This window comes from Coregonus lavaretus, assembly GCF_964263955.1.
Source record: "Coregonus lavaretus genome assembly, chromosome: 24".
NCBI lineage: Eukaryota > Metazoa > Chordata > Actinopteri > Salmoniformes > Salmonidae > Coregonus > Coregonus lavaretus.
The window spans coordinates 15,344,524-15,357,978 of record NC_140011.1 but is presented as its reverse complement, the minus strand read 5'-3'; the positions used below and the strand labels follow the sequence as shown (position 1 = coordinate 15,357,978).

Sequence of the window (13,455 nt, the reverse complement as noted above, 5' to 3'; positions counted from 1 at the left end):
ACTTAATGACCAATCAACCAAAATACCTAAATCAGTTGAATCATGGCTGTTGCACCCAAAACTGGCCCTCCTGTAGCTCAGTTGGTAGAGCATGGCGCCTGCAACGCCAGGGTTGTGGGTTCGATTCCCACGGGGGGCCAGTATGAAAAATGTATGCACTCACTAACTATAAGTCGCTCTGGATAAGAGCGTCTGCTAAATGACTAAAATGAAAAAACCAAGGGTTGGTGATGTAAACTCTAATGAAACCAAACCGACCATTCCTTCTCTCTCATCTCCACAGACCCCTGCCTGTCTGAGTGCCTGAGATCATGGAGGGGGACGAGGGTGTGACAGGGGACCCTCCCGAGCCCGGGAACCCCCTCCTCCAGGCCGTGTTCCTCCGCCGCCTGCGCCTCACACGTCTCCTCTTGGAGGGCGGGGCCTACATTAACGAGAGCGACAGGCGTGGCCAGACAGCCCTGATGGTGGCCTGTAAGACGCGGTACGCCGACCGGCAGAGCGCCAGCCGCACCCGCATGGTCCAGTACCTGCTGGAGAGCGGAGCCGACCCCAACATCCAGGACAAGGCGGGCCACTCAGCCCTGATGCATGCCTGCCTGGAGAGGGCTGGGGCCGGGGTGGTGTCCCTGCTCCTGGCCAGTGGAGCGGACCCGGGCCTGGAGGACCATTCTGGGAGCTCAGCGCTGGTCCACGCGGTCACGGCCGGCGACAAGGAGGCTCTGAAGGTGCTGCTGGACACCTGCAAGGCCCGAGGGAAGGAGGTGATAATCATTACCACCAACACACTCCCTTGTGGGACGTCCAGGACCAAACAGTACCTCAACGTGCCCCCTCTCACCCCCCTCGACCAGGCGGGTGGGCTGCACTCGACGGTGGCTCCTCCCTGCGCCTCACCCTCTGAGATCCAGCTACTCACCTCCCCTCACTGCACCTCCTCCTCCTCTCGTCCTCCTCAGCAAGTCTTTAACTTTAAGGAGGACCAGTGTTCTGGGTGTCAGACCGTGAGCTCCCAGCCTGATACCCAGTCACATGCTCCCGTTCTGGAGCAAAGCAGAGTGGAAAGGCTGCTGCAGCCCCTCCAGAGGCTGAACTCAGAGCCCTGGCTGAGGATTCCTGCCTCTCTACTGGCACTGCATCCTGACGCTGCTCCCTCGTCCTCAGATGACCTCACAGATATCAACCCAGAGGAAGAACTCTCCCTCATGACCAGCAGGTTGGGCTGGAACAACTACGACAACAGCGCCCCCATCTGGTACAATTGCAGTACTGACCTGGATAACAACACTGCTAATGTTATTAGCTTTAGCAAGTCTGAGGGGAGGTTGAATGAGGAAGAGTTAGGAGAAAGGGGTCAGAGAGAGGAGGAAAAGGGGCTGTTGGTGCGTAAATTGTCCTTTGCCGGCCTCTCTTCGCCCCACTCTGCCTCCAACCCAAACCTCCAATCATACAGCATCGGCACAGGCCAGGGTTCCCCTTTCCCATCTTTCTCCACTGGTACCAGAGTCCCTGGCTGCCCCCTCCCCCTTCCTGTGTCCAGCCTGCGCAGCATCATCCACAGACGCCACCTGGGTGCCGACCACTACAACTCTGACCCCCAGCTGGCTGTGCCTACCGGGGGCTTCCCCGAGGAGGGCCGAACCCCGCTGGAGAGCAGGAGACAGGCCACTTCCCGCTCCTCCACCCTGCTGAGCTCCAGAGAATCACTGGTGGCCCCAAGCCTGACCAATAGAGCCCTCTCTGGGCTGGAGCGTCGGGGCTCAGGGGCCCTCCTCCAGGGCCACATCTCCCAGACCCGCCCAGGGTGCCTGCCGCCCCTGAACTCCCACCACCACACCCCCATCCCTCACATCATTGGAGGGGCCAACCCCTGCCCCAGCTCCTGTGTCCTGGGCAGCAGCCCAGGCAGTAGGGCCATCTGCGGGGCAGTAGCAGGCCTGAGGCCCCTCCTCCCCTCTGCTCCCTCCGGCATCCCCAGAGACCTGAGGACCACAAGGATGCTGCTGAGGAGACACTCCATGCAGACAGAGCAGATCGAGTAGCTGAGAGACTTTGATGGGATGTTTGGCCACTGAGAGGCAGCAGTATCTGATAAACCAGTTTCTCGATATTGATCCTGGGGACACATAGCACAGTGGAGCCTATATCTGCTAACTTAAAGACATTGAGAAACACCTACAGTGCATTCGGAAAGTATTCAGAACCCTTCACTTTTTCCACATTTTGTTACGTTACAGCCTTATTCTAAAATGGATTCAATTCATGTTTTTCTTATCAATCTACACACAATACCCCATAATGACAAAATGAAAACAGGTTTTTATAAATATTTACACATTTTATTAAAAATAAAAAACAGAAATACCTTATTTATATAAGTATTCAGACCCTTTGCTATGAGACTCAAAATTGAGCTCAGATGTTTCTACAACTTGATTGGAGTCCACCTGTGGTAAATTCAATTGATTGGACATGAGTTGGAAAGGCACATACCTGTCTATATAAGGTCCCACAGTTGACAGTGCATGTCAGAGCAAAAACCAAGCCTTGAGGTCAAAGGAATTGCCTGTAGAGCTCCGAGACAGGATTGTGTCGAGGCACAGATCTGGGGAAGGGTACCAAAAAATTTCTGCAGCATTGAAGGTCCCCAAGAACACAGTGGCCTCCATCATTCTTAAATGGAAGAGGTTTGGAACCACCAAGACTGTTCCTAGAGCTGGCCGCCTAGCCAAACTGAGCAATTGGGGGGAGAAGGGCCTTGGTCAGGGAGGTGACCAAGAACCTGATGGTCACTCTGACAGAGCTCCAGAGTTACTTTGTGGAGATGGGAGAACCTTCCAGAAGGACAACCATCTCTGCAGCACTACATTTGCAAAAATGTCTAAAAACCTGTTTTTACTTTGTCATTATGGGGTATTGTGTGTAGATTGATGAGGGGGGGGGGGGGAAACAATTTAATCCATTTTAGAATAAGGCTGTAACGTAACAAAATGTGGAAAAAGTCAGGGGGTCTGAATACTTTCCGAATGCACTGTATATTATAAATATTCTAAAATAAAAACTGACGCATGACACATTCTAAATAGTGAGAACATTTCAAATACTTACCATGTCACTATTCTATTGAGTCTTGTTAATGGGAGTAGCCCCAACAGATCCACAGATGACGCAATCTCAATTGCACTCCACACTGCCCTTTCTCACCTGGACAATAGGTACACCTATGTGAGAATGCTGTTCTATGACTACAGCTCAGCGTTCAACACCATAGTGACCACAAAGCTCATCACTAAGCTAAGGACTAAACATCTCCCTCTGCAACTGGATCCTGGACTTCCTGACGAGCCGCCCCCAGGTGGTAAGGGTAGGCAACAACGCATCTGCCACGCTGATCCTCAACACAGGGGCCCCTTAGAGGTGTGTGCTTAGTCCCCTCCTGTACTCCCTGTTCACCCACGACTGCGTGTTCAAGCATGACTCCAACACCATCATTAAGTTTGCTGACGACACAGCGGTGGTAGGCCTGATCACCGACAATGATGAGACAGCCTATAGGGAGGAAGTCAGAGACCTGGCAGTGTGGTGCCAGGACATCAACCTCTCCCTCAACATGAGCAAGACACATTTAAAAAAAAAAAAAACGAAATATAGCAAGCTCTCTCTATCTTGCTTCTCCTTCATTTTTAAAGAAATACATTTGTTCAAAACTGTTGAACTATTGTCTTTCTGTCTCTTTGAGTCAACTACTCGCCACATTTTATGCACTGCAGTGCTAGCTAGCTGTAGCTTATGCTTTCAGTACTAGATTAATTATCTGATCCTTTGATTGGGTGGACAACATGTCAGTTCATGCTGCAAGAGCTCTGATAGGTTGGAGGATGTCCTACAGAAGTTTTCATAATTACTGTGTAAGTCTATGGAAGGGGGTGAGAAACATGACCATCCTAGGTTTTGTATTGAAGTCAATGTACCCAGAGGAGGACGGAAGCTAGCTGTCCTCCGCCTACACCATGGTGCTACCCTACAGAGTCCTGTTGAGGCTACTGTAGCCCTTCAAATCAAATCAAATTGTATTTGTCACGCCGAATACAACAGATTGACCTTACCTTACTGTGAAATGCGTACTTACAAGCCCTTAACCAACAATGCAGTTTTAAGAAAATAAGAGTTAAGTAAATATTTACTAAATAAACTAAAGTAAAAAAATTGTCACACAATAAAAATAGCAATAGGGAGCCTATATACAGGGGGTACCGGCACCGAGTCAATGTGCTGGGGTACAGGTTAGTCGAGGTAATTGAGGTAATTTGTACATGTAGGTAGGGGTAAAGTGACTATGCATAGATAATAAACAGCGAGTAGCAGCAGTATAAAAAAAGGGGGGGCAGGGTCAACGCAAATAGTCTGGGTAGCCATTTGATTAATTGTTCAGCAGTCTTAGGGCTTGGAGGTAGAAGCTGTTAAGGATCCTTTTGGACCTAGACTTGGCACTCCAGTACCACTTGCTGTGCAGTGGGCAGAGAACAGACTATGACTTGGGTGCCTGGAGTCTTTGACAATTGTTTGGGCCTTTTCTGACATTGCTTAGTATAGAGGTCCTGGATGGCAGGAAGCTTGGCCCCAGTGATATACTGGGCAGTATTCACTACCCTCTGTAGCGCCTTACGGTCGAATGCCAAGCAGTTGCCATACCAGGCGGGGATGCAACCAATCAGGATGCTCTCGATGGTGTAGCTGTATAACTTTTTGAGGATCTGGGGGCCTATGCCAAATCTTTTCAGTATCCCGAGGGGGAATAGGCATTGTCGTGCCCTCTTTACGACTGTCTTGGTGTGTTTGGACCATGATAGTTTGTTGGTGATGTGGACACCGAGCAACTTGAAGCTCTCGACCCGCTCCACTACAGCCCTGTTGATGTGAATCAGGGCATGTTTACGGCCTTCCTTTTCATGTCATCCACGATCACTTAGCTAGCGAATGCAGCAAGCTAGTTTAGCCTACTCAAACACCCGGCTCAAACAGAGAGGGATGCTATGTTAGCTGGCTATGGCTATCCAATGCTGGAACTCTTCCAAGTCAGGGTAAGCTTTTAGTTGTATTAATTTATTGCCACCGGGGCCCGTCAGTGTAACTGCTAAACTGCTTGCTGACTTTACACTGTACTGCATGATTGTAGCGGGTTTACTAATGTGTTAGTTCTAGTAGCTATGTTGACTATGACGTTACCTAATATGGTGACAACGATGTAGGCTGTGTGTAGCAGTTATGATATGAAAGTTTGGCTTGGAAAGGTTTTTTCACCTGGTCACAGACAGCTATTGTGTTGTGCACTGAAGTCCACAAGCGAAGCGAAAACGTGAGAGGAGGAGAGCATGTAGATGCGAGAAGGAATTATACAGCGAGCAAAAATGATAATGCTGTTTGTATGTTGCTGTTATGAAAGTGAACTGTGTTTGCGTGTGATCAGGTTATATTCATTCTGCCAATTCTGTTGAAAAACTTTTCTTAAACGGAAGCAAACGGAATGAAACAGGGATAAACATACCTGAATTTGTCCAATAGAAACTCTTGTTTAATGATTACACCCTAGATCAGCTACAGTTGAAGTCGGATGTTTACATACACTTAGGTTGGAGTCATCAAAACTCGTTTTTCAACCACTCCACAAATTTCTTGTTACAAACTATAGTTTTGGCAAGTCGGTTAGGACATCTACTTTGTGCATGACACAAGTAATTCTTCCAACAATTGTTTACAGACAAATTATTTAACTTATAATTCACTGTATCACAATTCCAGTGGGTCAGAAGTTTACATACACTAAGTTGACTGTGCCTTTAAACAGCTTGGAAAATTCCAGAAAATGTTGTCATGGCTTTAGAAGCTTCTGATTGGCTAATTGACATCATATGAGTCAATTGGAGGTGTACCTGTGGATGTATTTCAAGGCCTACCTTCAAACTCAGTGCCTCTTTGCTTGACATCATGGGAAAATCAAAATAAATCAGCCAAGACCTCAGAAAAAAATGGTAGACCTTTACAAGTCTGGTTCATCCTTGGGAGCAATTTCCAAACGCCTGATGGTTCCACGTTCATCTGTACAAACAATAGTACGCAAGTATAAACACCATGGGACCACGCAGCCGTCATACCACTCAGGAAGTAGAGGTGTTCTGTCTCCTAGAGATCAACGTACTTTGGTGCAAATCAATCCCAGAACAACAGCAAAGGACCTTGTGAAGATGCCGGAGGAAACAGGTACAAAAGTATCTATAGCCACAGCAAAACGAGTCCTATATCTGTCACGCCCTGGCTCTGGGGACTCTTAAATGTTGAGCCAGGGTGTGGATTTTTCTATGTTTAGTTTTCTATGTTTTTTGTTCTAGATCGTTTAGATCTATGTTGGCCAGGGTGGTTCCCAATCAGAGGCAGCTGTAGCTCGTTGTCTCTGATTGGGGACCATACTTAGGCAGCCTGTTGGCACCAGTTAGTTGGTGGGATCTTGATCCGTAAAGGTTTGGTGTGTGTAACCTCAGGACTTCACGTATCGTTTCGTTTTGTTGTTTTGTTCGTGTGTTGTGTATCAATAAAGATGTACGCTTATCACGCTGCGCCTTGGTTCCACGAGTCATCAGTCAACGTTCATGACAGAAGATCCCACCTAAAGAGGACCAAGCAGCGTGTCCAGGAACAGACAGCCTGGACTTGGGAGGAGATCCTGGACGGGAAGGGATCCTGGACTTGGGAAGAGATTCAGGCCGGAATGGATCACCGTCCTTGGGAGGAGAATGTGGAGGCGCGCTACAGAGAGGAGCAGCGGCAACGCAGAGGGAACCGGCCGAGGAGGAAGCCCGATAGACAGCCCCAATAATTTTTTTTGGGGGGGCTAAAAGGGTGGTTGGCGGAGCCTAGAGTTAGAGCAGAGCCAACTCCCCGTACTCAGGCTAGGAAGCGTGAGACTGGGCAGGCTCCGTGTTATGCGGAGCCACGTACTGTGCCGCGAGTGTTCCGGCACAGTCCTGTACGTCCGGTGCTAGCACCACGCACGTGTCGTGCTAAGATGGGCATGCAGCCAGGACGGGGTGTGCCGGCTCAACGCTCGTGGCCTCCAGTACGCCTCCTCGGTCCCGTATATCCTGCGCCAGTGCCACGTGCTGTAGCGCCAGTACGAGTGCACAGCCCTGTACGTCCTGTGCTGATGCCTCACACATATTGTGTGGAAATAGGCATTCAGCCAGGAAGGGTTGTGTCAACTCTCCGCTCCAGACCTCCAGTCCGCCTCCACAGTCCGGGCCGGCCCGTTCCGGCTCCCCGCACCAAGCCAGTGGTGCGTGTTCCCAGTCCAGCCCGGCCTGTTCCTTCTCCCCGCACCAAGCCAGTGGTGCGTGTTCCCAGTCCAGCCCGGCCTGTTCCTTCTCCCTGCACCAAGCCAGTGGTGCGTGTTCCCAGTCCAGCCCGGCCTGTTCCTGCTCCCCGCACCAAGCCAGTGGTGTGTGTTCCCAGTCCAGCCCGGCCTGTTCCTGCTCCCCGCACCAAGCCAGTGGTGCGCGTCGCCAGCCCGGTCCGGCCTGTTCCTGCTCCCCGCACCAAGCCAGTGGTGCGCGTCGTCAGCCCGGTCCGGCCCGTTCCTGCTCCCCGCGCCAAGCCAGTGGTGCATGTGTCCAGTCCGGCACGGCCCAGGCCTGGTCAGCTGCTCCACTCCGGAGTCAGAGCAATCCATTCCACCAGGGTCCGGTCCAACTCCAGTCAGCGGATCCACTCCGGAGCCAGAGCAATCCGCTCCACCTGTGTCCAGTCCAGCTCCGGCCAGCGGCTCCAGTCCGGAGGAGCCGGTAAGGTTTGGTCCACCGTCGTCGGGTCCAGCTCCAGTCAGCGGGACCAGACCAGGGGCGCAACGGGGAGGTGGAGAAAAGGTGGTGGTCACGCCCGGAGCCGGATCCGCCTCCGAGGCGGAATGCCCACCCGGCCCCTACCCTCTTGTATTTGTGTGGCGCGGTCGCAGTCCGCGCCTTTGGGGGGGGGGGGGGGTACTGTCACGCCCTGGCTCTGGGGACTCTTAAATATTGCGCCAGGGTGTGGATTTTTCTATGTTTAGTTTTCTATGTTTTTTGTTCTAGATCGTTTAGATCTATGTTGGCCAGGGTGGTTCCCAATCAGAGGCAGCTGTAGCTCGTTGTCTCTGATTGGGGGCCATACTTAGGCAGCCTGTTGGCACCAGTTAGTTGGTGGGATCTTGATCCGTAAAGGTTTGGTGTGTGTAACCTCAGGACTTCACGTATCGTTTCGTTTTGTTGTTTTGTTCGTGTGTTGTGTATCAATAAAGATGTACGCTTATCACGCTGCGCCTTGGTTCCACGAGTCATCAGTCAACGTGCGTGACAATATCGACATAACCTGAAAGGCCGCTCAGCAAGGAAGAAGCCACTGCTTCAAAACCGCCATAAAAAAGCCAGACTACGGTTTGCAACTGCACATGTGGACAAAGATCGTACTTTTTGGAGAAATGTCCTCTGGTCTGATGAAACAAAAATAGAACTGTTTGGCCATAATGACCATCGTTATGTTTGGAGGAAAATTGGGGGGCTTGCAAGCCAAGGAACACCATCCCAACCGTGAGGCATGGGAGTGGCAGCATCATGCTGTGGGGGTGCTTTGCTGCTGGAGGGACTGGTGCACTTCACAAAATAGATGGCATCATGAGGAAGGAAAATTATGTGGATATATTAAAGCAACATCTCAAGACATCAGTCAGGAAGTTAAAGCTTGGTCGCAAATGGGTCTTCCAAATGGACAATGACCCCAAGCATACTTCCAAAGTTGTGGCAAAATGGCTTAAGGACAACAAAGTCAAGGTATTGGAGTGGCCATCACAAAGCCCTGACCTCAATCCTATAGAAATGTTGGGGGCAGAACTGAAAAAGCATGTGCGAGCAAGGAGGACTACAAACCTGACTCAGTTACACCAGCTCTGTCAGGAGGAATGGGCCAACATTTACCCAACTTATTGTGAGAAGATTGTGGAAGGCTACCCAAAATGTTTGACCCAAGTTAAACAATTTAAAGGCAATGCTACCAAATACTAATTGAGTATATGTAAACTTCTGACCCACTGGGAATGTGATGAAAGATATAAAAGCTGAAAGAAATCATTCTCTCTACTATTATTCTGACATTTCACATTCTTAAAATAAAGTGGTGATCCTAACTGACCTAAGACAGGGAATTTTTACTAGGATTAAATGTCAGGAATTGTGAAAAACTGAGTTTAAATGTATTTGGCTAAGGTGTATGTAAACTTCCGACTTCAACTGTAGATGCATGCAAGAGTGTGCAAGGTGGTATTGAATTTGTCACTCTCTGTGACCTAGATTACTATAATTCTTCTCTCAACCTGTGCACCTACGTTGTAAACTTTAAGTTAAGCTACAACCTCATGATGGGTATAGGGAAAATTTGAGTATCATGTAGTAGCCTAAACCGATCGATGTTACATTGAGCTGGGTGAATGGAATATGAATGACAGTCATCCAATATGCTGTAATAGAAATAAGGCCATGCTCATTCAAAAAATAATAGTCCTCCCTCATCTTAAACGTCACTAACCGCCAAATGTTTTACATGTAACTGCTAACTACAGTAAAAGTAACATTAAACTGATTGCATTTGGCTGACTACCTTTCATTTGTTTGTTTATTCGTATTGTGTAAAATTATCTATCTACCTCCAACATTTGAATTTGTTAGATGTGTCATTATTAAAGAATAACTTAACTCCAAAGTTCAGTGAGCAGCAGACAAGAAAATATATTTTTTTAGTCATTTTAGCAGACGCTCTTATCCAGAGTGCATACATTTTTCATACCACATGTCCATTAACTCCTACCCTGTTTCAACTTCAACTGGAACCTATCCTGAGTGGGATTGCATTGGAGCTGCTTTAGGAAATCTAAATGGATTCCCCCTGAAGGGGTGGAGTCTAGACTAAATAATCAATCGATTAGTATATTGAAAAGGAGTGCTGTTAGATTGTACTGGTGTCACGGATTCAGCCGAGGCTGCTCCTCCTCCTTGCTCGGGCAGGCTTCGGCGTTCGTCGTCCCCGGAGTACTAGCTGCTGCCGATTGGTCTCTCATTGGTTATTTTGTGTGTGATTGTTCGTTGTCATTCCGGCAGTTGCTTTGTATGTACGGGTCTTTGTGTTTTCCTCCCTGTTTGGAGGTTTGTTGTTTTGAACGTTGATTTTACTGTGTTCAGTAAAGTATGTTGCCAGCCGCTCTGTGTCCTGCGCTTGACTTCGCTGACCGCATACACGTCGCGTGACAGAATCACACACCTAGACATGGAGTCAGCAGGAGCGGCGGTGCCAGCTGGATCAATGGAGGAGCGCGTAACACAACAAGCGGCCATTATCCAGGCTCTCGGCACCGCCATGGAAGGGGTGATGAACACCTTGGAGCGATGGGAAAGAGGAGGTTTGCCCACACCTCCTCCGACGATACCACCACTATCAGCTATACCCATCGCTTCACCTCCGGGGTCCAGTGGGAGTCGGCTCTCGCTCCCGAGGGCTTATGATGGCACCGCGGCCGGGTGTCAGGGTTTCCTGCTCCAAGTGGAACTTTACCTGGCAACCATCCACCCGGTGCCCTCAGGATACGAGAGCGTGTCCGCCCTCATCTCCTGTCTGTCCGGCAAGGCGCTGGAGTGGGCCAACGGCGAGTGGGGGGGAATAGACGCCGCTACAGTCAACTATGCGTAGTTCATCCGCCGCTTCAGGTGAGCGTCTGTTCCACCTCAGACAGGGGAAGAGGAGCGCGCAGGAGTTCGCACTGGACTTCCGGACTCTGGCTGCCAATGCGGGATGGAATGAGAGGGCCCTCATCGACCACTACAGGTGCAGCCTGAGGGAGGACGTGCGTCGGGAGTTGGCCTGCAGGGACACCAACCTAAGCTTCGATCAGCTGGTGGACATGTCGATTTGCCTAAATACCCTGTTGGCTACCCGCGGACGTCCGGAGTCGGGGCCGTCCATTCCATCCCCCAGCACTTCCGAGCCGAGCCCTATGGAGCTCGGGGATGCTGGTGCTAGGGAGACTAGGAGAGAGACCAGGAGAGAGGCCATCCCCTGCACCAACTGTGGCCGCAGAGGACACACTGCGGGTCGGTGCTGGGGAGGGTCTCCTAGGAATCGAGGCAGTAGGCAGCGCACTGATGAGTCATTCCAGGTGAGTAAGCACCCAACTCACCCAGAGCTCTCTGTTGTACATATGTGTATTAAAGTTGTGTTTCCCGAGGTTTCTCCTCACTCCCAGCATAAGGCGCTAGTAGATTCAGGCGCAGCTGGGAATTTTATCGATCGCCGGTTCACGTATAAGTTAGGGATTCCTATTGTACCAGTTGATGTGCCCTTCCCCATCCATGCCCTAGATAGCCGCCCTTTGGGGTCAGGATTGATTAGGGAGGTCACAGCGCCACTTAAGATGAAGATGCAGGAGGGCCATGAGGAGATTATACGGTTGTATTTGATTGACTCTCCTGCGTTTCCCGTGGTGTTGGGGCTTCCCTGGTTAACATCTCATGACCCCAACATTTCATGGCAACAGAGGGCTCTCAAGGGATGGTCTGATCAGTGTGTCGGGCGGTGTGTAGGTGTTTCCGTAGGGGCAACGACGGTGGAAAGTCCGAACCAAATTCCCACCATGCACATTCCTCCTGAGTATGCCGATTTGGCACTCGCCTTCTGTAAAAAGAAGGTGACTCAATTACCACCTCATCGACAGGGGATTGTGCGATAGACCTCCAGGTAGGCGCTGCGCTTCCTCGTAGTCATGTGTATCCTCTGTCTCAGGAGGAGACGGCAGCTATGGAGACATACGTCACCGAATCTCTGAGACAGGGATACATACGATCGTCCACTTACCCTGCGTCCTCGTGTTTCTTTTTTGTGAAGAAGAAGGATGGGGGTTTATGCCCGTGTATTGATTACCGTGGTCTCAATCAGATTACAATCAAATACAGCTATCCTCTCCCTCTGATTGCTAGTATGACGGAGTCATTACACGGGGCGCGATTCTTCACAAAATTGGATCTCAGGAGCGCGTACAACCTGGTGCGCATCAGGGAGGGAGATGAGTGGAAGACAGCATTCAGTACCACCTCGGGTCACTATGAGTACCTCGTCATGCCATACGGTTTAACGAATGCTCCTTCAGTCTTCCAATCGTTTGTGGACGAGATTTTCCGGGATTTGCATGGACAGGGTGTAGTGGTGTATATTGATGACATTCTAATATACTCCGCTACACGAGCCGAGCATGTGTCCCTGGTGCGTCGGGTGCTTGGTAGACTGTTGGAGCATGACCTGTATGTGAAGGCTGAGAAATGTCTGTTCTTCCTGGAGTCCATCTCCTTCCTGGGACATCGGTTGTCCGCGTCAGGGGTGGAGATGGAGATTGACCGCGTTTCAGCCGTGCGTAATTGGCAGACTCCCACCACGGTGAAGGAGGTGCAGCGGTTTTTGGGTTTTACCAATTACTACCGGAGGTTTATCCGGGGCTTTGGACAGGTAGCAGCTCCCATCACCTCCCTGATAAAGGGGGGCCCGGTGCATTTGCAGTGGTCGGCTGAGGCGGACAGGGCGTTTAGACATCTGAAGGACCTGTTCATCTTGGCTCCGGTGCTGGCACATCCGGATCCCTCTTTGGCGTTCCAAGTTGAGGTGGATGCGTACGAGGTGGGGATCGGTGCTATACTGTCTCAGCGCTCGGGCACGCCTCCAAAACTCCGGCCCTGTGCTTTCTATTCTAAGAAGCTCAGTCCGGCTGAACGCAATTATGACGTGGGGGACAGGGAGCTGCTAGCGGTGGTTCAAGCCCTGAAGGTGTGGAGGCATTGGCTTGAGGGGGCTAAACACCCTTTTCTCATTCTGACTGACCATCGTAACCTGGAGTACATCCGGGCAGCGAGGAGACTGAACCCTCGTCAGGCTAGGTGGGCCATGTTTCTTACCCGATTTGTATTTAAGCTCACTTATAGACCAGGGTCACAGAACGTTAGGCAGACGCCCTGTCCCGACGATATGACACAGAGGAGAGGTCCATTGAGCCCACTCCCATACTTCCGGAGTCTTGTCTGGTGGCACCGGTGGTGTGGGAGGTCGATGCGGACATCGAGCGGGCGTTACGTGCCGACCCTACTCCCCCAAAGTGTCCAGAGGGACGGAAGTACGTGCCGCTCGAGGTCCGTGATCGACTGATATATTGGGCTCACACGTCATCCTGGTATTGGTCGGACAGTGCACTGCCTTAGTGGGAAGTACTGGTGGCCCACCTAGGGACGTGAGGGTTTACGTTTCTTCCTGCTCGGTGTGCGCCCAGTGTAAGGCGCCTAGACACCTGCCCAGAGGGAGGTTACAACCCCTACCCGTTCCACAACGGCCGTGGTCTCACCTATCGGT

The 13,455-nt window shown here is 50.7% G+C and overlaps 1 protein-coding gene across 1 annotated transcript; it reads left to right on the top strand.

The window, feature by feature from the left end:
• Nucleotides 1–311: 311 nt before the first annotated feature.
• LOC311099419 (ankyrin repeat domain-containing protein 34B-like) lies at nt 312–2,072 on the top strand (the record flags this gene model as incomplete). Its single annotated transcript, XM_084140112.1, has 1 exon — nt 312–2,072. The coding sequence occupies one exon, from the start codon at nt 312–314 to the stop codon at nt 2,040–2,042; it is 1,731 nt and encodes a 576-aa protein (XP_083996238.1). The 3' UTR covers nt 2,043–2,072.
• Nucleotides 2,073–13,455: the final 11,383 nt, after the last annotated feature.